General features: G+C 39.4%; 1 protein-coding gene across 2 annotated transcripts; it reads left to right on the top strand.

Moving 5' to 3' along the window:
- The first annotated feature begins 317 nt into the window (after nucleotides 1–317).
- Nucleotides 318–22559, top strand: LOC143289171 (ecto-NOX disulfide-thiol exchanger 2-like). Of its 2 annotated transcripts, none has more exons than XM_076598097.1 (13): nucleotides 318–401; nucleotides 1352–1502; nucleotides 2369–2640; nucleotides 3410–3569; nucleotides 4170–4376; nucleotides 4708–4941; nucleotides 5800–6012; nucleotides 9166–9272; nucleotides 12176–12311; nucleotides 14396–14592; nucleotides 18025–18144; nucleotides 19016–19127; nucleotides 20393–22559. In XM_076598097.1, exons 2-13 carry the CDS (start codon nucleotides 1403–1405, stop codon nucleotides 20605–20607), a joined length of 2073 nt encoding a protein of 690 aa, XP_076454212.1. In that variant the 5' UTR covers nucleotides 318–401; nucleotides 1352–1402; the 3' UTR covers nucleotides 20608–22559. The 2 variants fall into 2 exon arrangements, with proteins under 2 accessions (XP_076454212.1, XP_076454211.1); XM_076598096.1 differs by having other exon boundaries at nucleotides 19013–19127.
- Nucleotides 22560–24598: the final 2039 nt, after the last annotated feature.

Genomic DNA, 24598 nt, shown 5'->3' with positions numbered 1-24598 from the left:
TCTTTGTAAGGCGCTCTCGCACAGGCAGAAGTAATAAAAATATTCGATTCTGGTCATTAAAAATCAAAATCTACCTATATTCCCGCCCCCCTATAGTGGCCAACTTTAAATCAGTGTGATCAGAATGATTTATTCTATTTTATCGTAAAAAGATCGGTTTTGTTGCAGACATTTTGACCCAACGAAAATTTTAATCTAAATTTCCTGGCCTATTTCAATTATTGTAGTTTTACTGAGCTAGTCAATATCATAACTTCATCGACATATTGATTTGCAGGCGCGACACGCCTCTTTAATGTGCTTGTACAACTTTCGGTAGAAAGATGCAGTTATTTCCAGAGTCGGCCACAGCAACACCGTTTGCCAACTGGAACTGCACTGGAAGTCTTTAGTATTTTCAGGTAGTTTTACTGATACACTCCTCGTTCTCGTTTGTCCCAACAATATGAAAAATTACCTGAACACAGTGTTGAAGTTGTCAAAGAAATACAATCATTGCATCGATTGTCGGGAAAGGGGTGGGGTATTTTAAGTTTCATTTTATGCCAGATGCTGATTATTATGGATTATCGTTAATACGTGTGTCATGATCATAATGGTCTCTGCCTGTCTCACCAAACAGAACACTTAGACATACGTACGCATCATAGAGTGTTTCCGATCTATAGTTTATTTATGTTCTTTCTGCTCTCGTGCTATTTGCTCATGGATATGACCTTTTAGTTTCACATGTTTTCACAGTTATCAGTTTCCCACAGGCCAAAAATCTGAGATTGAGAGCCACAATATGACTTGTGTCCAAAAAATTGTGGATTGTTTGGCAAGGCAATTTCTGAAAGTCAGGTTAGCAAACAGAAAACACATCTTCAGAGTATGTGCACACAGTGTATATATGCATGTGCAATTAAACTTCATTTTTAAAATTTGCTCATCACTCCTCTCATCTTTTTTCCTGCATTTTTAATCTCCTTTAAGTGTAAACGTTGAACCCAGAAGTTGATTTCAAACATCTGATCATGGTGTACTTGAAGTTTGAAATATATATAGTATACTAGTAGTTGCAGTGACAAACTGGCAAATAAACAGGTGAACCCAGTAATAAAGTAATATACTATAGTGATGATGGTTTTTGTTTTTGTTTAATAGACTATAACAGCTTTTAGACTGAACCCCCAACAGCCTCATTCTTTTATGCATTGTATGCAATTTAATGTTATTGACTAATTGTAGTGTTATATTGAATTCTTAATAATTCTAACTTTAAACAATTCGCTATACGTATCACATGTTTGAATAACACTTCAATGATATCTTTTTCATTGTTCTTTGTTCTTTCTTTTATGTGAAATAGCTAGTATTGTACCAGTGTCAAGACTGAAGTCAACAGTGACAACAGATCACCATGGATCCATCGCGAAACAACTTGCCATTAGAATTTGACATGAACAAAGGAAAACCACCAATGCCAATGGTGTTTTCTAGCACAGAAAACAAAATAGGAGGTAAGGTTTGTTTTTATCATTATTTTCAATTTCATGCTCTTCTCTGTAATATTTTATCACTGTTTGATGTTGATTATTATATGTGCTCATTAGTCATTACACAGTTGCCTTTTTTTTTCTTTTTTCAGGCATGATGAAAACTATCATGTTTTTGCTTACCATTGTCAATATAAACATTGTCATAATCACAGATGGTTGTGCAAACATTACACAAAGGACTGACAAAGTTATGAAACTTGTAAAATTATAATTTCTCTTTTGTTTTTTTCCAGTCAGCTATTTTGAGTAGAACTGGGAAGTGAATGGGTGTGTGCCTCCTTCTTCTTGTGTTGTGGTCATGATCTTTTAACTCATTCTACCCCACAGCTACGTGCCTGCTACAACTCCCCTGGACCAGCACTACATGAGACTTACGCAATAAAAATTAGGGTTATTCACTAGAACAGCCAAAATTGATGGAGAATTGTTGAATTAATCAGTCAAACTAACCTTTGTTTTCATGCTTCTGGAATCCATAAATGGCTGAGTTTAGAACGCCAACCAGCAAGAAAAAACAAAATTAGAATAGTGTGTTGGTACGAGAATACTCGTACCTGGTCCACAGGAGAAGTAATCATGGTACGAGTTAACTTGTACCTGGAGTAGAATGAGTTAATTGCTCTGTTTAACCAAACTGAGACTGAAAACCCAAGACAATGGTAAAAAGGGATCTTGCACTTTGTGCAGTATTAATGCATCTGAGACTCTGACCATCCTGGGTTGTGAACATTTTTTGTCAATACTTTCTTTAAGTAATGTTATTGCTGGGACATACAGGGAACTTCCATAAAAGATTAAGATGTTCATAGATTAGTATACTTGTGCAGATGTTCCTACTAGCTCCGCCACAGCAGAGGCCATCGCTGCAGCCACTGCGGCTGCCTCCAGCACCAACACGCTGATGACCAACAGTCAGTACAATATGGCTCACATGTCCAGTGGTCCCCCCGAGGGTCCAAAGCCCATGGGAGATGGTTCCGGCATGGGCGGAGGCATGCCTAATATGGGTGGCAACATGGGTGGGGCCATGATGGGCCCCATGGGTCCGATGGGACCGATGGGACCGAACATGATGATGGGACCCATGAACCTTGGTCAGGTGGGTAGTGGTAGGATCGTTGTTTGAGCCGTCTTGGTTTCTTGACAGTTTTTTGGTGGGTTTGTTTCATTTAGCTTTTCATGCATTATTTCTTTCCCATGTAGACTCCTATTTTTTCATGTGTTTATGTTTGCATGTGTAAATTTTATTTCTTATTTATATTGAATTTAATATTTATCTTTTTAAAAAATCTTATTTTATTTTTAGTTTGTTTGTTTAACACGTGAAATTAGAAGCTTTGGTCACCCACAAAGGATGGTACTTATAGTATTTTTTCCATATAAAAAAAGACAACAAAGACATTGAATATATATATATATATTTTGTCTTTGCTGTTTTGGTTCCTTCTGCCCCATAAGTTTCATTGAGTGGCAACATTACAGTCACTCTGTCATGTTTACGCTTGTTTATTAATGCAGACAGGCAGTGACACACACTCAAACTAACATGTGTACACATGCCCAGTGTTCCGGTTTGAGCACATGCTTACGAACATTACATAGATTATTGAGTTGCATAACCAGTAGAGTTTTTCTACTTGCACAGTAATTTCCATACATGTATGTACATACTATGTGTTTATTGTCTTCTTTAAATTATTTCTTGTAAAGAGGGAGGGGCGAAGGAAGAGAAGAATACACCTGCCTTGTTGTGGGCATGAAACTTGTCTTTGATTCTTGATTTTTTGGTGTGGGATACATTTTCTGAACCTGAACCGTTGGAGGATTGTCGTGATGCAAGCTGACCTGTTTGTTGTGTTGTGGTTCAGTTCACGGGGCTGCTGGGGCCCATAGGTCCCCTGGGAATGATGGGACCCGGTCCGGACGGCATGGGCATGGGTCTGATGGGCCCTGGGCCGATGGGACCCCCAGCCGTGCAGAAAGAGGTCATCACACTCAACTCCTGTGTCCTGTACCCGCCTCATCCAGGTCAGTCACATGCACATGATGTTATGTATGTGCAGCTGCATTGTAGGTTGTATACTTACGAGGATAGTGGTGGGTTTTTTTTTTGTGATTTTGGTGTTATTTGTTGCTGGTGTTGTTGCTTTTTTCAGAAATGATGTATCTTCTTTTGTTGTTGTTGTCATCTTTATTCAGATTTTTAGTTAGGTACATTTAGGCGAAAAAGATCAAGGGAAGTGAACAAGGACAAACAAATGTAAGTGGCATGCAGTATAGTTGTCAAACAGTATGGAGTCGAGAACATTTTACGGAAGTTTCTCTTTGCACAAGAAACATATGATGTCTTCTTTACTTTTCTTTCGATGTTTGTTTAAAATAAGTGTTTATTCTGTTATTTATTTATTCATCTTTTTTTTGTGCTCTATATTGTGTTATATTTCTATGGTAGTAAAGCATCAGACAAAAGACTGATCCGGTACCATCAGCAGCAGCACTGGTTGTAAGCAATGTATGAGTATGCCAGTGTTTTGATTTTTGTTTGATGTCTATCCATTGTTGTGACTTTAGATGAAAATCTACCCCATCTTCCACCTCTTCCTCATGCCTGCGTATGTTGTCTGACAGATGCACCACCTCACAGTGTGCGTGAGCGGCCCCCAGGGTGCAGAACTGCCTTCGTGGGGGGTCTTCCAGAAAACATCACAGAGGACATTCTGCAGGAAGTCTTTGAGAAGTCCGGCCCCATTGAAACCATTCGTCTCGGCAAGAAGAACTTTGCTCACATTCGTTTCATCAAACACGAGTCTGTTGAACAAGCCATGTATCTCTCAGGTAAAGTTGGAGAGTTTTTTCTCTTTCTGCTTGGTTGTATGTAAATGAATGCTATTAAGTGTTTTTGGTTCAAGTTGTGTAAGATGAAGAAAAGTCGTTTTGTTTATTTTTTTTATGCTGTTTACCTCAAGTCATCTAAGTTTCAGTGATAGGTTTCATCAGTCCACAGAGTTAACATTAGATAACTCGCTGCATCATTGAATCACTTCTTGATGTACTGTATAAAATTAAAAAAAAAAAAAAAAAAAACGACTGGCTGTGTTGAGCCTCAGCTATAGTCATAAAAGTCAGCATCAGAGAGGTCAACTTAACATTGAATCACATTTTGCAGGATACCGTATGAAGATAGAAAACAAAGATGACAAACCCAACACAGGAAGAATCCATGTGGACTATGCCAATGCCCGGAATGACCAGTATGAGTTTGAGTGTGAGCAGCGTGCGTTGGCCAGGGAGATGCGGCATCAACAGCAGATTCAGGAAGAGCGTCTGAGGCCTCCCTCTCCTCCCCCCGTGGCACCGTTCACCATTTATGATGGCAACGCAATGCTGGAGGTCATCAAAAGTGTGTACTTGGGTTTTTTGGGTGTTTTTTTTAATGGGTTCTTTCTTTGTTTTAGCTTCAGTAACAATCTGGAATAGGTAAGTTTTCCTGTTGGATCTGTTAGTGAAATATTACGGGCATTACTTGAAATTTTCAAACAAACAAACAAAAAATATATGTAAATATTGTGAAAAATATTGAAGACTGTAGGCTGGGATCTCAGTGAATGCATTTATCTTTCTTTCTTTTAAGAGGAACCATATCTGTTTTTCTGAGGTGTGTATCTGGCGACTGAAAACTGTGGCTGCTATCACTGACAGATTATTTTGTAGACAGACAGATCTGTTAGTGTTAGCTGGATGAGGGAACAGTAGCAATGAAATGATTTTTTTTTTGGTTCCAGTCCACACTGAATATGATTTGAGAACAGGCTTTTCTACCTGTCACTTCCCCATTGAAGGTTCTACATCCCTTTTGTCAACAATTGATATATGAACAACACAAAAAGATACTGTGCTGACCTTGATGGACAAGAACAGGGATACAGGGTACAGTCACAACAAAAAAGACAATGCAAGGTGTTTCAGTCCTCATTTCTTCCACACGTAATAACACACAGAGTGAGAATAGAGAACTGGGCTCTTTCAAATGAGGGTTTCTTGGTCTGAAAGAGGCTGTCCATGGAAATGGCACCAACAGACCAAACGACAAACCCTGGAGTTAGTGAATTGTCACCCTGAAAAATGACATCCAAATCAAACAAACATATTGATTTTATTATTTTTTTTTTACTCTCCTTATTTGTTTGATCTTCCTGTCTTAGGGTCAACCTCAGAATACTCTGTGTCAGCTGAAAATGGAAAAGTTCTCCCTTTCCAGCGGATTCTGGCTTCATGAAGGCGTGCCAGCAGCTGGTCACATGGCTGGATCGGGGCAGTGTGGACAAGCGGTCAGCCAACCTGTTTTACTCGCTGATCCAGAGCTCCAACTCCCATGTGCGGCGTCTTTTGACGGAGAAACAGCAGCATGAGGAGGAGGTGAACCAGGCCAAGCTGCTCTTCAAGCAGCGTGTCCAAGGCATCATTGTGCAGTGTAAGTGTCCTGGGTGGTTGTGGTTTTGTTTTTTCCCCACTGTTTTAAGTAATCGCTTTCAAATGTAAGCTGTCTGAATCCTATAAACCGACCCAGTAGATATTAAAAAAAAGTTCATGTACATATCATATGTATGTGTACAAGATTTCATGTAGGTATCTTCTGTAGTTTTTTGAGAAAGGAAACTTAGTCACACACGAAAATGATGTAGTGTTCCACCTGAACTGCTAAGGTTTTAACATTTTTGAGTGTTGTTAAAAGTGTTGTTAATATAACTTGTTATTTTAACTTACTTTGCTGAAAAATGAGTTTGTATTGTGTTGTGTGAACGCTAGTGCTAGATTTGAAAGTATCAAGTCTGCAGTTTTAGGTTTTTATTTGTGAACTCTGCTGTATTATGTTCTCAGTTGTTTTTATTCAAAAACTTTTAAAAACTGTACACTCTAGTGTTGAAATTGCATTTGAACAGCACTGACAAATGGAAATTTTGAAGCACAATACAATGACATCAAGAAAGAGGATTGATGGATGAATCCTTTGTGACGAACGTACACATGCCTGCATTAGTTGTGGGTGGGCACGTCAATTACCACTGTAAATCAGCTGTTTGGCAGGCAGAATTTTGAGTTTGACTGTGTCGTGGTTTGATGTGACAATGGGTTGAAACATGTTAAAGGGTATTCATGGTGAAAGGTAAGAGACAGATGAGTCCTGTAACAGAATGCTTTTATGTGTTTATAAAAGGACATGCACAGGTACAGTATGGTTTGAGTCGTAACCAAGGTTCTCTTGCAGAAAAACATTTAAAATATTTCGCATGAAAAATGGACACCTTAAAACACAGCTGAGGCGTGAACCTCCTCAGAAGCGTAAGTATCAGGCAACATGTCATGATTCAAGATAAAAAGATGTCTTATTCTTAAAAGTTACATTGATGAAAGAATTTTTGCTTAAAATTTTTTTTAATTTTATAAAACAGCCAAATACCAATTTGGGTACATGTTGACAGCGTTTAATTGATTTGATGTGTTTGTAAATCATGAAAAGGATATGTGTAGCTGGTGACTCGGAGACTCAAAAGGTGAAAAAAGGTAAAAATAATGAAAGCGAAAAGTGTATAAAAAGCTTTTTAAGTGTATGAGATGTGCACCTGAGTGGACACACCCGGTTTGCAACATAATCAATAATTTTGGGGAATTTGGAGAGAGAAATTGTTCAGCTGTTTCTGAACTGTTGTGGATAGAAGGGGAGGGTGTGGGTGTGGTGGATAGTGTGTGTGAAGTGTACCTACATTTGATACTGTGATGCCCTTGTGCACCCAATGATGACAGCTTACACATGGTTTGTTGAATGACTGCACACTGAAAGTCCTAAAACTGGTACTGGTAGTGATTTTATTTTACATATCAGACCCAGCCCTCTGTATCTCTTTATCTCTCTCTTTCCTGCTGCTTCAACCTTCTGCTACCCTCAACAACCAGCATGTGGAGATAGAATTTAAGATGAGGCACAGATCTTTAGGAGAAAAGTAAGCAAAGCACAAGTGCTTTGCCAAATTGTCTTTGATATGTTAAAACTTGGCTTGACTTCATTGTGGAAAAAAAAGGCTTAGAGGTACTAGGATCAGCCGTTTCAGTATGTTTTCAGGTTAGAAATGCACAGAATGTGCAAGACTTTTTCAGCATGATTTCTGGTATTCCTGCTTTGGTTTGTTATTTTTTATTTTTTTTTTTTTTACGTATATTTTCACTGCACTCGCATTTGTATATGTTTGTGTATGTGCATACATATAAAGACCCACTCACCATTATGTATATGCGCTGTCACATCTTTTAATGAATACATGTACATTGTTGTTAGATTCACATACACATGCGTACACAGTAACAAACACTAACACTCACTCTCAATCTGATCCTCTTTCTGTCATTGACCAACAAATGAGTCGTTCAAACCTGACAAATTTTTATCTGTCTGTGGTACTCGGATGCATATTTTAGGTCACCGTCACTTAGGTTTTGCTGATGATTAAATGGTATTTATACGTCTTGTTATATTTGCGAATGACTTCACAGATTGAAAAAAAACACAAAAAAACAAAAAAACAACAACAACAACCCAAACCAACCAAGATCCACTCTCAAACTGCAAAGAAAGCCAGACAAAAATTGCTGCCTCCTGTGTAATAGGCATTATTGTCACCCTTGCTGATAATTGATTTTAAAAGTTCCAAAGTCTCTTATAACCTGGGGTGGTGAAAAAAAAAAAGCAACAACAATTTTTCACAGCATTATTTTCTCTTTCTCTGTGTGTGTGTGTGTGTGTGTGTTTTGATCAGATAGTGTGCCATCACTTTTTGATTTTGCCTGGTCTGTTGTGCTGTTCTCAACAGTCCACTTTTACAGAGCATAATATTGTGATAAAGTTGTGTTTGCTTGAGTATTTGTCTTTAAAAAACAAAAATATTCAGGTTATGATTTCATGGGGAGTATTGCTGTGATACCATGAGTTGCATCAGTTGTTTTTTTTTTACCCGTTTTTTGGCACACATACAAAACCAGTTGACTTGTGTTTGTACAGTTTAAAGGGAAGCAACCTGGCTTCAGCAACATCAGGTACATGACAAATTGTTGAACAAACAAGCATGTTAATAGTAACTTTTACAGTGTTTTCCTCACATAAACTTTGGAAAGTGTTCACACAATGTGCTCTTCAATCCAGTATTAGTTTGCCTGCATCTGAATCGTGTCCTTGCTTTGCTAATGTCTTGGCATCAGAGCAGACTTAAGAGTTCACCATCATCATTCCCTCTCTGTCTTTTCTCCTGTCATGTTCTCGTGCTCCCTCTTTCCCTCCATCAAACAAATCTCCAGCATCTTCATGGTCTTACTATGGCTTGATGACTCGAGTGATCCATAACAAAAATCATGGACTGTATCGCATCACATGAACACACTGCAGTAAGTTTGTATGGATGTGTTTTGTTTTTTTTTCAATGGTGATAAGTTCTGTCCTGACCAACAATAGTCACATCCAGAGGATGGTAAAACTGACCCTGCATTCTGGAAAGGGGTCATTGAGAGCTCTGAACTCGTTAGCACTGGTGACCTATGACCTAGTTATGGTAACCTTTAACCTCCTTCCTGTCTCAAGTGGGTCAGATAGAGAGCGTGTTCGCGGCCTCGCTGAAGCAACGGAACTGGGATCACTTTACCAAGGCCCAGCGGAAGAACATCGACACCTGGTTCAAGCAGGTTAAGGTGAGAGCAAGAACCAAGTGAGAACTGACACCGTTTGGAGAAAGGAGAGGGTGGCAGAAAATTCTATATTTTTGTCTCAGGGGTTTTTTTAAAAATTTTTATCTTCTGCTCCTACATCACTGTGATTGTGAATGCTTTTGAGTAAGAAGTGAAAGGAAAGGATTTTGTAACATCTATTTTGGTTCTAACCTTATCAGTGTGAGATCTGAAAACAGACTTGAAGAACATGCGTGCCACCCTCTTCAGTTCACTGGTTCTTGTAGGAGTGTTCAGTTCATTTTGAGTTCTGTGCAGCAGGTTCTATGACCGACATCAGTTTTTAATCTACATGTAGCTTTTGCAGCAGCAGAGGCTGAGGTAAAGGGAAGCATTGATACTCAGTAGACCCTTCTTCAGATTGGTGTATTGTTGTTTGTTTGTTTGTGTGTATGTGTGTGGTGGAGATCTGTTTCATCATTGTGTTTGTATACTCGTGCGAACACATACAAACAGAAGTCTTGGTATGTGTCTAAAGAGCATTCAGTTTAACGTCTGTTCTACTAGTAAATAAAGATGTGATTTTTACACATCTTCAAGAGTTTTTATACAAAGCTTCAGTTGTATATGAACTGATTGATAAAGAATCGGTGAAAGACAGCAAAAGGCAAGCTGAGTAAGTATCTTGTCATAAGTGCAAAGCAGGCTTGACCATGAATTTAATGTTCAGGTTATTTTGGAAACGAAAACCAGCTTTATTGTACTGTTCGTGTGTGCGTAATCACCGTAATGTGAACGTGTTTTCTTTTCCTGCCTTTCTGGAGGAGGGTTTCACATCGCTGAGATAGCTCTTCAGAATGGGTCTGTCATAGAATCTGCTTGCAAACCGGAAAAGAGACTTCCTTTCTCAACTAGAAGTGGAAAACATGTTGAAGCTTTCCACTCCCTTCTCTCTCCTACTGCCTCATCCTTTGCCCCATTCCCATTGAAAAGAAAGGAAAGAAATAATATAACTGAATAAGTTATTGAGACATGTTTTTTCTTTTTTTTTTTCTTCCCTTGATAAGTTGCTGTAGAAAGGAAGTCTCACAAAAAACAAACCAAAAAAAAAACCCAACCAAAACCACATTGGTTAAAAACTTGTTGAATAAAAACTCCTAACATTTCGAGAGCCAGGATACTGCACAATCCAAACTGCTGCTGAAAGCAATGAAAGAAATGGGAAACAGACTGAATGAGTGTGTTTTCCCACGACTGCAGACAAAGGTTGAGTCAGTTTGGACTGGTGACGGCAAGGCTGACCCCCCATTCCCCACCCCCCGACTCCCCCCCTGTGGACTAACGAGTTTCTGGATGTAGACTGAACGGTATAAAGCTGGAGCAAAATGCACTTTGACCCAAAATGCACACATGCTGCTCTGTGATACTGCACAACAACAAAGGATCAGGAACAACTGGAGATTCGCTGAGAACGTGGGTAAATTCAAATTCACCTTGGACTCGGGAAGGGGATGGATAGAGGACTCTTGCGACAGCGTCAAAGGGTAATGTGTTCTCTGTTGGTCATCTCCCAGAAAGAACTGGCAAAAAAAAAAATGGGCAAGGTCTTCATCTTTGTATTGATGGTAAATCTGCTCAGATTTCTTCAACCAAATCACCTTTGACATGGTAAACCAGGACCAGTAATACCATCTTGAGTTAAGTCACATCACTTGAAACCATTCTGATTCCATGTGTATCAGAGGGTAAGTATCTAAGGTGGTCTAATCACTTTTTTGGGTTTTGATCAGTGGAAGTCTTGACTGATTTATGGTACCCACAAATGTTTTATGATTCAGGTCACACATGTTTATTACTGAGAACAGGTAAAACCTCAGGTCTGTTGCTGGAATGCTTTTCCTGTGTGTTATAATCTTGTTGAAGTATGTTTGAGAAACAGTTATTTAGTAAATAGTAATCTTCAAACATTGTATGTTTATGAAAGTGTTGATGCATTTATGGATTCTGTTATGAAGATAAAGAACATCTTATCAGACATAATAACATACTTGTAATTTTCATTTTGAGCTTAACTGAGCTGTTTGAAGAGAAACGTTTGACTGACAATATATCAGGGCATTTTGTGTGAAATACACTGATGACAGCTTAGTAGTTTCATTACAGTTCTATCCTGTCTGAAGGCTAAGTGGGAGACAGTAGGATTTTTTAAGGAAAAATTAGTGTATATATTTTTGTCTCTCTCCATATATACCTTGACTGTAGGCAAAGAAAATTTTATTCAAAGGTCTGGTATTATATAAGTTGATTCAGGAACTGAATAGCCTTGTCACATTGAAAGATAAGTCTTGCTATACTTCAAGAAAACTAATAGCAACAGATCATCCTGAGCAAAACGACATCTTTCTCAAGAGGTTTGCTCAAGGACAGACTCAGCAGTAATTGGTGTTAGTGAGCTGAAGTCCCAGTCCCTTTTTGACTTAAATGTTTATTTTCCTTTTCTCCCAGACCATCTTTTTCTCTCTGCTTGGTTGTACTCTCGGCATTGGTAATGATAATCATTGGGAGAACAAACAAAAAAACACTAAACAGCAACAAAAAAACCCATAGAACTATGGCAGTTGTAATAATTGGAGACCCCAAAGTAATTTTTTTCTACTTGGTTGGTTGTACATTTGACAGTGATAATCACTGGAGCACCAGAGAGATAAAACTCTGGCATTGCTGAAATTTGGAGAAGCGAAGAGACAGAAGTATGATGCACATTGAAGCAAAGACATAGATATTACGTCTATTATCACTCAAAGTGAAAAGACATTAGATTAAAGAAAGAAAGAAAGAAAGATAGCAGTAGGATGCACATAGAAGCAAAGAGACAGCAGTAAGATGCACATGCACGTTCAGACCTACAGATAGAGAGTTCCTTGCAGGAGGTCCGACAGGCCCAGCAGGCTCAGTTCCTGAACGAGCGCAGTGAAACAGAAATGGACTTGTCGGACACGGAGATCGAGGACAAAGAGCCGTCGCCAAAGAAAAAACGCAAAGAGCCCAGCTTTGATGGTGTCGGTGAGTGTTTTGGAGCCTGTGGGATAGGATAGTGGATGGAGACTTATTTCTGGAGTGCATTGAACAGACATTGGAGTATGTTCAAGCACTAGAGGAGAACATTCTCTAAGTACATGCATTGAATGAGAAAAGTATTTTAAATAGTTGATCATGTTTGAATGCAAGGGCTCAAACATGTGTAGACAGTTATGCATATTAGACACAAGCATGTATGTTAAAAGCAGACCAAGGCCTATTTGCTTTATATGCAACTTTTTTTTCAGGTTTTTCTGTCTTGGCAAGATGTTGTGCTGAATGACTTCTGCTAGCATGGCTTGTCTTGCCCATGGAGGAAGAGCCATCTGAAGACTGACAATAGTTACTATTTTGTTCCATGACATAGTCACGTGCCTTGCGCTTTGTTCAGAGAAGGCATGAAACCTTTTTTCTTTCAGTGGGTTTTATTCAGTTTTTTTTAGTTTTTGCATTACAGAGTATATACACACCCAAAAATCTACACACATAAGGGAAAAGATAAAGAATGAAAGAAAAATTCAAAAAAAAGAAGGAAAATAAGAAAATACTAGGGTATATCAAAATTATCATTGAAAGAAAATGATAATAGAACATGCTAAATGAATTTTACAAAGGATAGAAAAACAAAAACAAAAAAAAGAATAATATATATCCCTTTGGTTGCTGTAGTCGCCGTTCAGCAACTTGCAGCTAGAACACCATAGTCACCGCACATCGACTTGTAGGGAGAACACTGCTGTTGCTGGTCGGCGACTTAAGCATTAGATTGAACAAACTTGCGCTGCTCTTAAAAAAATAACAACAAACTTGGTCAGCACTTCCTGTCACATGTACCGGAAACATCCTTCTCATTGTTGAACCAACTTTTGTGCAGTTTGGAGTGATTTTCAGCATCTTTTTTAAAACCAAGTTTGAATGATGGTGAGTTCTTCAACCAGTTCACATTCTAATTAGCAGTCTCTCTTTAGACCACACTATACGGGACAGCAAACTGCAAGTCTAATTAAAAGGCATTTGACAGAAAATGATTTTGCTGCTGACAGTGACAGTGGAGAAGAGCTGGTGCTACATGGCAGCGAAAAAACAAGTACCCCACATTCCCACTGGCTGCTCTGCTGCACATAGCCGGTTTTCAGCTGTACTGTGCAGCTGACTTAGTCAGCTAGCAGATGTTAGCAGCTTGAACATAGCTGGCAGTGAAAGGGATATTTTCACTTTCATAATTATACCATAATTATAAACATGTACATATAAATGCCGGAATTGGAGAGCTTGATGTTCTGAGGTTGACGTTTACGCTGTGTGTGGTCTTGCTCTGAGATGTAAAATATAGAACAGATCTAGATCAATATTGTAATTGTACAATCTGTAGTTAACATATGTTCATCACTTTGCATCAAATCATTTTTATTCCTCCAGCATGAGATAGCATTTGGGGTCAGCTGGAATGGCCAAGTTGTAAACTGAACAATGTAACATTGTGCTGTCAGTTACAATTTCATGCAGGCAAACCTGATGAGGATTATGTGCAGTCAGACAATGAAAGACATGTATTTGATGTGAAACTGATGTTTAGTCATGCTCAGTATTATCTTCTGTTAAACCAGTGTACTTGGCAGTCAGTTTTTGGTTGGTATTGTACGCTTGGACAGAGCCAAGTTGATAAGCCTGCTCAATTACTTGATATTCACATTATCAGTAGCTACTAAAAGGACAAAGTATGTTGAAGGAAATACAATTCAAAGTATTCAGACTGCTTTATGATGCTTTGCCAGTCTGTGGGGTAATGAGATGAACCTAGTTGGAAGTAGTGTGTGTGTGTGTGTGTGTGTGTGTGTGTGTATCACACATAATTGTGTTGTATGCGTATGCTTTTGTCCCCTTCCCCTGTCTGATATCATTTGATTGGAATTGAAAGAAGTAAAATTGAATGCACTCACACATATGGACACGCATGCATGCACACAGAGATAAAACATATGTTGTCATTGTTGAAGTAAAACCACAGTTGTTGTTGTTTTATTTAATTAAAAAAACATGTACTAATAGTTTCCTTTCTGTTCGTCCAGCGGCGTCCATGGAGGCAGCAGACCAGCTGATGAATGGTCAGCTTCATACCCTGAAGGAGGAGAACGACTCCTTGAAGTGTCAGCTGGAGGCGTATGTCAATGAGGCCGAAATGGTGAAGCTGGAAGCCAAGCAGAACACTGACGAGCTGGAGAAACAGATCAAGTCCCTGCAGAACGCTCTGAAGGGGATGCAGCAGGTATCTGGGTTTCTTTTTGTTTTGTTTTTTTGTTGAAAATTCAAGAGGTCCTTTTGTCTGCATTATTGGAGAGGACTGAGCAGGATTTTTTTTGTTGTTTTTCTTAATATTTAGATATATATATATATATATATATATATATATATATATATATGTTGTTTTTGTGTGTTGTTTGTTTTCAGGTTTATTTGTTTCTGTGTAGAGATCATGGGAGGATCAGTTTAAAAAAAAAAAAGATTTACTTCTTAAATTCATTGGAAAAGGATGATGATAATGATAATATTTATGTAACAATGATATAGTTATAACAACAACAATAATAATAACTATGTGAATTGATAGTAATAATAGTAAAAATATTGTAATTATAATAGCCAAAAAAAAAAAGTGAATACATAGATTGATGCTCATGCCTTTCGGACAGGGAGCTTGTGGCATTTGCTGTATAAAAGGGGATTTAAAAAAAAAAAAGGAATGAAGGGGAATAAATGAGGAAACAAACAACAACAAAATACTTAGGAAATAACAACAACGAGCAAACAGAAAGAAGTAGTATCAGAAGTAGGTATTATACAGTAAGCAAGTTTGATAACAATACAACGCAGTCACATTGACATGGTGTATTATTCATTTGTATGGTACTGAACCACATTGAAACTTGTGTGTCTCTTCTATGTCAGATGACATTGAGGAGGATTTCTTCTTCTTCTTCTGCGTTCACTTGTATGCACACGAGTGGGCTTTTACGTGTATGACCGTTTTTACCCCGCCATGTAGGCAGCCATACTCTGTTTTCTGGGGTGTGCATGCTGGGTATGTTCTTGTTTCCATAACCCACCGAACGCTGACATGGATTACAGGATCTTTAACGTGCGTATTTGATGTTCTGCTTGCATATACACACGAAGGGGGTTCAGGCACTAGCAGGTCTGCACATATGTTGACCTGGGAGATCGTAAAAATCTCCACCCTTTACCCACCAGGCGCCGTCACCGTGATTCGAACCCGGGACCCTCAGATTGACAGTCCAACACTTTAACCACTCGGCTGTTGCACCCATCATTGAGGAGGATGAGATTTATTGTTTCCTTGGCAATCCCAGGAATTGATTTATGGTATGTTCGGATTGTTTTTTTTTTTTTTAATAACCCCCATGGCTTCCTGTAAAGTGCTTGTTTTTGCATTTCATTTGTGAAGTATGTCTGCACATTAAATTTGATTATATGCACGAACAGTGCACGTTAGTAGAGTCATATGCACAAAAATGTGGGTGCGTGTCCGCACTTACATACAAAAGAAAAGGACACCAGAAACGGAAAGAAATAATGAAAACAATAGGCAGATTTTTTTCTAGTATAGAAGTCGTTCGTGAGAAAAAGATCCTGAGCAGAAACTTCAAACATTGCCTGGAATATTCTTGAGAGGATGATTATTATTGTTATTATTATCATGAGATGATATTTCTAGGGGGTGTAACTAATTGTTCAGCTCTAAACTCTTTCAAGATACTCTTTGTTAAATGGATATCCTTGTTTGTTTGTTTTTTTTAAATATCTTTTTGTATGTTTGGTTTCAATACAGGTTACTTTCCCATGCAAACTTTGAGTTCTCTAAGTTTTCAGAGAAATGTATTACTTAATTTTTTTTTTTAATCCCATACAGGCTTTGAATCCCCTGTGTTTTCAACAACTCATCTCCAGAATGTTTTCCCATACAAGTTTTGAATCCCCTGTATTTTCAATTTCAACAGCTCATCTCCAGAATGTTTTCCCATACAAGTTTTGAATCCCCTGTATTTTCAATAACTCATCTCCAGAATGTTTTCCCATACAAGTTTTGAATCCCCTGTGTTTTCAATAACTCATCTCCAGAATGTTTTCCCATACAAGTTTTGAATCCCCTGTATTTTCAACAACTCATCTCCAGAATGTTTTCCCATACAAGTTGTGAATCCCCTGTATTTTCAAAACTCATCTCCAGAATGTTTTCCCATACAAGTTTTGAATCCCCTGTGTTTTCAACAACTCATCTCCAGAATGTTTTCCCACACAAGTTTTGAATCCCCTGTGTTTTCAACAACTCATCTCCAGAATGTTTTCCCACACAAGTTTTGAATCCCCTGTTTTTTCAACAACTCATCTCCAGAATGTTTTCCCACACAAGTTTTGAATCCCCTGTGTTTTCAACAACTCATCTCCAGAATGTTTTCCCACACAAGTTTTGAATCCCCTGTTTTTTTCAATTTCAACAACTCATCTCCAGAATGTTTTCCCATACAAGTTTTGAATCCCCTGTTTTTTTCAGTTTCAACAATTCATCTCCAGAATGTTTTCCCATACAAGTTTTGAATCCCCTGTATTTTCAGCAACTCATCTCCAGAATGTTTTCCCATACAAGTTTTGAATCCCTTGTATTTTCAGCAACTCATCTCCAGAATGTTTTCCCATACAAGTTTTGAATCCCCTGTTTTTTTCAGTTTCAACAATTCATCTCCAGAATGTTTTCCCATACAAGTTTTGAATCCCCTGTATTTTCAGCAACTCATCTCCAGAATGTTATCCCAGACTAGCTTTGAATCCCCTGTGATTTCAACAACTTATCTCCAGAATGTTATCCCAGACTAGCTTTGAATGCCCTGTATTTTCAACAACTCATCTCCAGAATGTTTTCCCAGACTAGTTTTGAATCCCCTGTTTTTTCAACAACTCATCTCCAGAATGTTTTCCCATACAAGTTTTGAATCCCTGTATTTTCAACAACTCATCTCCAGAATGTTTTCCCAGACTAGTTTTGAATCCCCTGTTTTTTCAATTTCAACAACTCATCTCCAGAATGTTTTCCCATACAAGTTTTGAATCATCTGTTTTTTCAACAACTCATCTCCAGAATGTTTTCCCATACAAGTTTTGAATCCCCTGTATTTTCAATAACTCATCTCCAGAATGTTTTCCCATACAAGTTTTGAATCCCCTGTGTTTTCAACAACTCATCTCCAGAATGTTTTCCCACACAAGTTTTGAATCCCCTGTGTTTTCAACAACTCATCTCCAGAATGTTTTCCCACACAAGTTTTGAATCCCCTGTTTTTTTCAATTTCAACAACTCATCTCCAGAATGTTTTCCCATACAAGTTATTGAAACCCCTGTGTTTTCAACAACTCATCTCCAGAATGTTTTCCCAGACTAGCATTGAATCCCCTGTGTTTTCAACAACTCATCTCCAGAATGTTTTCCCAGGCTAGCTTTGAATCCCCTGTGTTTTCAACATCTTATCTCCAGAATGTTTTCCCAGACCAGCTTTGAATCCCCTGTATTTTCAACAACTCATCTCCAGAATGTTTTCCCATACAAGTTATTGAATCCACTGTGTTTTCAACAACTCATCTCCAGAATGTTTTCCCAGACTAGCTTTTGAATCCCCTGTGTTTTCAGCAACTGATCTCCCAGCAAGCCCAAACCAGAGCGATGGAGAACAAGAGTCCTGCCTCAGAGCGTGGAAGATCAAGCACAAGCTCCGACAGAGGTGGCGAGGAAGGGAGAAAAGATGGAGAGGTATCAGTTTGACCTGAACCCACAGCTTTCCACACTGTCACCATGGATTGATTTCAGCTGAAAAGGAGTGAAAAACACTATGTTCTCAGTGCTTCAGAATTTTTTTTTGTCTCTGCTGAGAATGCGGAGGAAGGAAGGTGACAGAATGGTTAAGATGCTCATCTGCCAATACAGTGAGTCCGTGAGGGTCTGGGTTTGAATCCTGCTCTTGCCCTTTCTCCCAAGTTTGACTGGGAAAATCAAACTGAGCGTCTAAGTCTTTCGGATTAGATGATAAACCAAGGTCCTATGTGAAGCACACACTTGGTGCACTGAAAAAGAACCCATGGCAATGATAGTGTTATCCTCTGGCAAAATTCTTACGAAGAAATCCACACTGATAGGTACACAAAATATATATGCATGCACTCAAGGCCTGACTGAGCTCGTTGGGTTATGCTGCTGGTCAGGCATCTGACTGACAGATGTGGTGTAGTGAATATGGATTTGTCCGAATGCAGTGACGCCTCATTAAGAAATCAAAACTGAAACAAGCGGACAGTTTGCATGCTTGTTTATCCTACCTAGAAATCTGTTCTTTTCTTTTTTTATAGACAAGTTCTGTATATTATAAACATGTGTTTCAAGCTTTGTTGTAAATATTTAAGTGGTTTGCAGAAACGATTTTAACTGAAATCTTTTTGTTGATGCAAGAAATTTTGGCGTCATGATAAACACAGCTGTGTCACACATTTTTGTTTGTTTGTTCTATTTTCATTTTTCTTTTAAAGATTCCTCTCGAAATTTGCAGTGACCATGTTGGTTGTGGATAATGGTTTTTGGTGAAGGCTGACAGACGGTAATTTTTTTTTTTTTTTTTTTTCTGAAGCAGGGCGGTGAGCCCTCTGGGGAGCAGACAACAACAAAGACCAGCACACACAGTCAGGACAGCGCAGTGTCCAGCTCCGGAATTCCCCTGACAGAAACAGAGGCACGCATGTTGGGTAAGTTGGCTTCCAGGGAGCAGGGTTTTAAAAAAAATTTTTTTATACATAGTCACTGAAGTCTAGAAAAGGTTTTGGACAAATGAGAGAACTATTTCCACAGCGGAAAAAGTCTTTCGGAAGAACATGTTTTGCCCTGTGGGATTTATGAAAACTCTTAGAATTTTTATAAAATTCTTGGCCAGTACTATTCAACAAAGAGCTTGAAGCATTATGGAAAGAAAAAAAGTGAACATTAAACACTGATACTGGGGTATCTGATGATATCTTTCGTCAACAGTGTAGCAGGTGAATTTTTGGTTTGGTTAGGCTTTATGTTTGTTTTGGAAAATATTTAGTCTGGTCCAGAAAAGGTCTGGGAAAAGTATGAAATTTTGTTTGGTCACATGTAGGAACACTGCAGTGGGCAGGGCCAGATAGTGTACTGTTTGTCTGACCCTGGCTTTGCAGTGACCTGCTTGTTCAATCTTATGTGATAGTAAGAATAATCATTTTATTTTATATATTGCTGTAATTCAAGCAGCAGCAAGCTTTAAATGCTTTAAATCCAGTATTTGAAATTAATCAGAAAAAAAAAAAATCATAGTGGGGTAGCAACTTTTAATTTTTAAAATGTTAAATCGTGAAAATACAATCATTGTTATAAAAACACAATTGACAAAATGTACAAAGTTTTTCATACTCTCAATCCAACATGTTATGCATTCCAGCACACACACAAAAACTGAGACTTAACAACTGAAAGTAACCACATTTAAAATTTACATTAAAGAAGTGCAGTTTTAATTTACATACATTGGATTTGATTGGATTGGATACAATGAAATAATAAAGTATATGATGCAAGGGGCAAGAGAGGGAAACAATTGTCAATTTTTCTTCTTTTTAAAGTTTTCTACTGTTAGAGCCCCACAACCCTTTTGCTTCTGCTCTGTTCTCGCACACACACTCAACATTGTCACAAACCATTATCGTAGTTTTGCTAGTAATAAGACATGCCAACATTCATCATCTTATAAACAATCCTGATTGGCAAAATCTACAGTATATGTTCCACCATTGACAGCCAAAAAGAAATAACAATGTCTGTGATCTTGAAAGTCCTAACTGGCAAAATCCACAGTTAACAGCTGATAAGAAATGACAGCGTCTGCTATCTTGAACATAAATGTTGACAGGTTTAACACATTTGTTTCTTCATTATCACTCATCTCTTAAGTATCCTGTTTGTAAAGCAATCTGTGTTATGCCCTTTATGTTTTCAGGTCTGATTTGCTGCTTCCTCAATGTTCATCCGAGTGGAGCCACTGTGGATTACTTGTGGTCCTACCTTAGCCAGTTTGTCGTCAAGATCAGGCCACGAGATATTGAAGATCTTCTGGACCGATTGCCTGGCCTTTTCCAGCAAGAGCTAGTAGGAGTGGGCGCCACACTAGAGCGACGGTGGTGTTTTGTGGGGTACAAAAAAGAGACAGCTTAGTGCAGAGATATCAGCATCATCTTCCAAGAAGATAACTCATATGAATTACAAGTTGTTTTCCATGTTCTCTTGAAAAACAAAACAGATTGTGATATTATTCAGATGAACTTGGAAAAGGGACTGGTGATGAGACTTTGAAGGTTTTGTGTAAAAGTTGCTGGACTTTGACTGTGGCAGATAATGTTCTTGAGGTTGAACTGTTAAAACCCAGTTATTTTCTTGTCTTCATTTAAGAAGAATGGTTGAACCTTCTGTCCTGAACCAGATATTCTATACCTGAAATCTGAACCAATTGCAGAGCATTATAAAGACTTTTACTTTTGAAATCACAGAAAAGTAAATTTTGTTTTATTGGACATTTTAATGCAGACATTTTGTCTTATTTTGAATTTGTTTTTGTATTGTTACTGATGTTGAAGAATATTTTTTATTTCAGTCTGCATGACTCACATGTGTGCACAATGTCAGTCTGTGTTAAATTTTGTTCGTGTGTGTGTGTGTGTGTGTGTGTGTGTGTGTGTGTGTGTGTGTGTGTGTGTCTCCATGGTGAACTTTATCATTGGCATTTTCTCAGTAACCTCATTTGGAAGAGAAACCAATCCAGGCGGGATGGTAGATACGGATAAAATCTATCTAACCATCACGTTTTTTAGATGCTGCACATGAGCAAAATCTGGATAAACATTTCAGGAATGTTTTTAACTTTTAGAAATGAATATTTTCTTAAAACTGGTCAAACATAATGCCTGTTGCTTTCCATGTTGTTTATTACATATGAAGCAAATATTGTTTTCTTTTACCAGTATGATGGTAGTTTGAATATATCGTTTCATGGTAAGACCATATTGATCTCATTTATTAAGTATATTATATTCTGCTGATAGGAATTCATTCTAGCAAGTAAAAACCCATACTTGCGTAAGTTCAGTGCCACTGAACTGTAACACAAAGTATTGAAAAATCACACACACACCCCAAAAGGTCACTTGAGGTAAAATTTGATAAGCAACATTGATGGATGTTAACCCTACCTTCTACCATCTAAGCTCTCACCTGAAGTTATCAGACAGTAAGAACAGCAGTCACACGGAAACGAAAATGAAGACGGCTGAATTGTGAGCAGCCTTGCTCCTCCCCCGCTGTACTTGATACAACTGAAACAGGGGATAGTCACTCGGTGTCGAGGAACATGATGGAATCATATTGAGAGAACGAAGCAAGTAGAACTTTCCAGTTTTCCAAATTTAAAGTCTCTGCCAGGGCAGTTTGGAAGATTAGAATGTTCCTGAAATCTTGAGTGATTAAAGTTACGAGTTCTGACTTTCACCAGAGACGTTGCAGCTGTGGCAGTTGAGCAACAATTGGTGAGTCAAAAGGATGTATGTTTTTAATGTATATCAGCACAAACTTACCAGTAGTTATCAAATTCTGATCATCACCACAATGATCAGTGTTGACACTTCCTGTTTTTGATGAACACTAAAAACTCCATTGGCAACTGAGCTGGATCAAAACAAACATGGCAGAGATACATTATGCATGGATCATCATGGCGCAGAATACTGAAATAGACCATACAATTGGATTTTCATAAAACTTTCTTCTCAAAGTGCAGACATAACCATATGTATATTTCTGCCCATTTATCATTAAAAGTGATTTATAAGTAACTTTAAAAACAAAACAAAACAAACAAACCTTCCAGAATGCATTGGGGGTACTACAGAAATCTATAGCTCGCTAAAGTGATGTTTATGTGTGTGTACTTGCAATACTCTCAAAGTTTAAGGTTGGCAACAAGCACACATGAGTCATAGAAGGCTTTGACTGCCTTGTTGCAGACTTTTTTTTGGAAGGGGTTTGTTTGTTCGTTTTTCCATGGTTTTGGGTCAGTTTTGTGTTGTTTCCTTTCATGAACAGTTCTTGAATAAAAATTACTTGTAAAAAGAAAACTGAATGCCTTATGAGAAATCAGTTCCATGAAGTGTTGTTAGGTCTTGAGTGCGAGTCCGCTGTTTCTTGCTTTTGCTTTAAAAAAAAATTATTTATTGGGAATAGGGGGTGGGTGGGTGTTGTTTTTATTCATAGTTGTTGTTTTTTTTAACCCCCCCCATCTCTTTCCTCGTCCTACACTCCCCCCCCCCCATTGTCTCACTCTCCCATCCCCCATCCTCCCCGTCCTACTCTCCCCCATGTTCCACTCTCCCCTCCCTCCCTCCCCTTGTCCCCCCTCTACCACTCTCCCTTCCCCCCTCTACCACCTCTCCCCCCGACATGATCCACTCTCCCTCCCCCTCTACCACCTCTCCTCCCCACATGATCCACTCTCCCCCATGCCCCCCAACCCCTCTCCCTTCCTCCCATCTACCCCTGTCCCCCATCTCCCCCATCCTACACCTGACCCCATACCCCCCTGTCCTACCCCTCATACCCCCTGCCTGAATCTCCCACTCTCCCATTCCCACCCAGCGCTACTCTCCTCCCCAATCTTCCCCCTCCCCCATCCTACTATCCCCCTCACACACCCTCCTACTCCCATTACCCTCAACCTGACTTCCCCTTCCACTGCCCTACCTCCTACCCTGTGCAGTAACTGTAATCACCTGCAGACGCTTCAGAAAAAAAAGAGAAAGAATAAAGAACTCAAATTTTCCTTCCAAGAATGGGAGAGTAGAAGTATTGGGTGTGATCCCCTCCCCAGTTCCACCCCCCCCCCTCCTACTCTCCCTCAATTACCCCCCATCCTTACCCTGTCCCATCCACCATGATTCTACCCTACCTCTCCCTCCCCCATCTCTTTCCTCATCCTACTGTCCCTTAATCTGCCCCCCCCTCCCTTCCACCCCCACTGTTCAGTTACCCCACCCCCTTATTCTCCCTAACCCTATCCCCACATCCCTCCCTATCTGCAAAAACTAGCTTTGAGTTAGGGCGATCTCTGTGGGGATCACACCCAATACCTCTACTCCTCCGTTCTTTGGAGGAAAATGTGTGGTCTTTCTTCCCTTTTTAATTTTTTTTCCTGTGACAAGTGTTTGCTAGGTCAGATAGAAAATGTCAGGCAGGTAAGGAAGAGTTCTCTGTTCTTTTGGAGGAAAATATAGGAGGGGTAAGGGAGAATAGGACAGGGAAGATGGGGTAAGGGAGAATAGTACAGGAGGTAGGGAGAGCAGAACTGGTGAGAGATAGGGGGAATGGGAGGCTAGGACAAGTGGGGTGGTAGGGGAGTAGGACAGGTAAGAAATGGTGGTTGGGGGGGAGGGTGGGTAGACTAGGACAAGTGGGGGGAGAGTGGAAGGGGAATGACTTATGGGGGGGTGGGGGGTGGGCGGGAGGGTTCACTACTCCATTCTTTGGAGGAAAATATGTGATCTTTTTTCTTTCTTTCTGTGAGAAAAGTCTGCAGGTGATTATATCAAATACAGGGTTACTGCATGGAGTAGGAGGTCGAGTAGTGGAGGGGGTCGCCAGACTGAGGGTAACGGGAGTAGAAGCGTGTAAGAGGGGGATAGTAGGAAGCGGGAGTAGGGGGAAAGGAGAGTAGGACTGGGCTGGGAAATGGGGGAATGGAAGAGTAGGACGGGGGTGGATGGGCATTGGGGAGAGTAGGACATGGGGGAAAGGAGGGTAGGACAGGGTGGAGGGGGAGTAGGGTGGTGGAGATGGGAGAGTAGGACAGGGGGGAGATTATTTGATGGGAGAGTTGGACAGGGGGTGGGTTGGTGAGTAGGGAGAGATGGGATGAGATGGATGTGGGAGAGTAGGACTGGGGAGATGAGGGGAGTGAGAGTAGGACAGGTATCCAAACACACATACACACACATACACACGCACGCACACTCACACACGCACACACATACAGACATTTGCACATACTCACACATATACACACACACGCATGCACGCACGCATGCAGGCATGCAGGCACACACACACACACACACAACACACCACACATACACACACACTCACACACATGCACGCACACACA

Source organism: Babylonia areolata, chromosome 13 (assembly GCF_041734735.1).
Source record: "Babylonia areolata isolate BAREFJ2019XMU chromosome 13, ASM4173473v1, whole genome shotgun sequence".
NCBI classification, from domain to species: Eukaryota; Metazoa; Mollusca; class Gastropoda; order Neogastropoda; family Buccinidae; genus Babylonia; species Babylonia areolata.
Note: the sequence above shows the minus strand (reverse complement) of the source record. Positions and strands in the feature narration are given on the sequence as shown.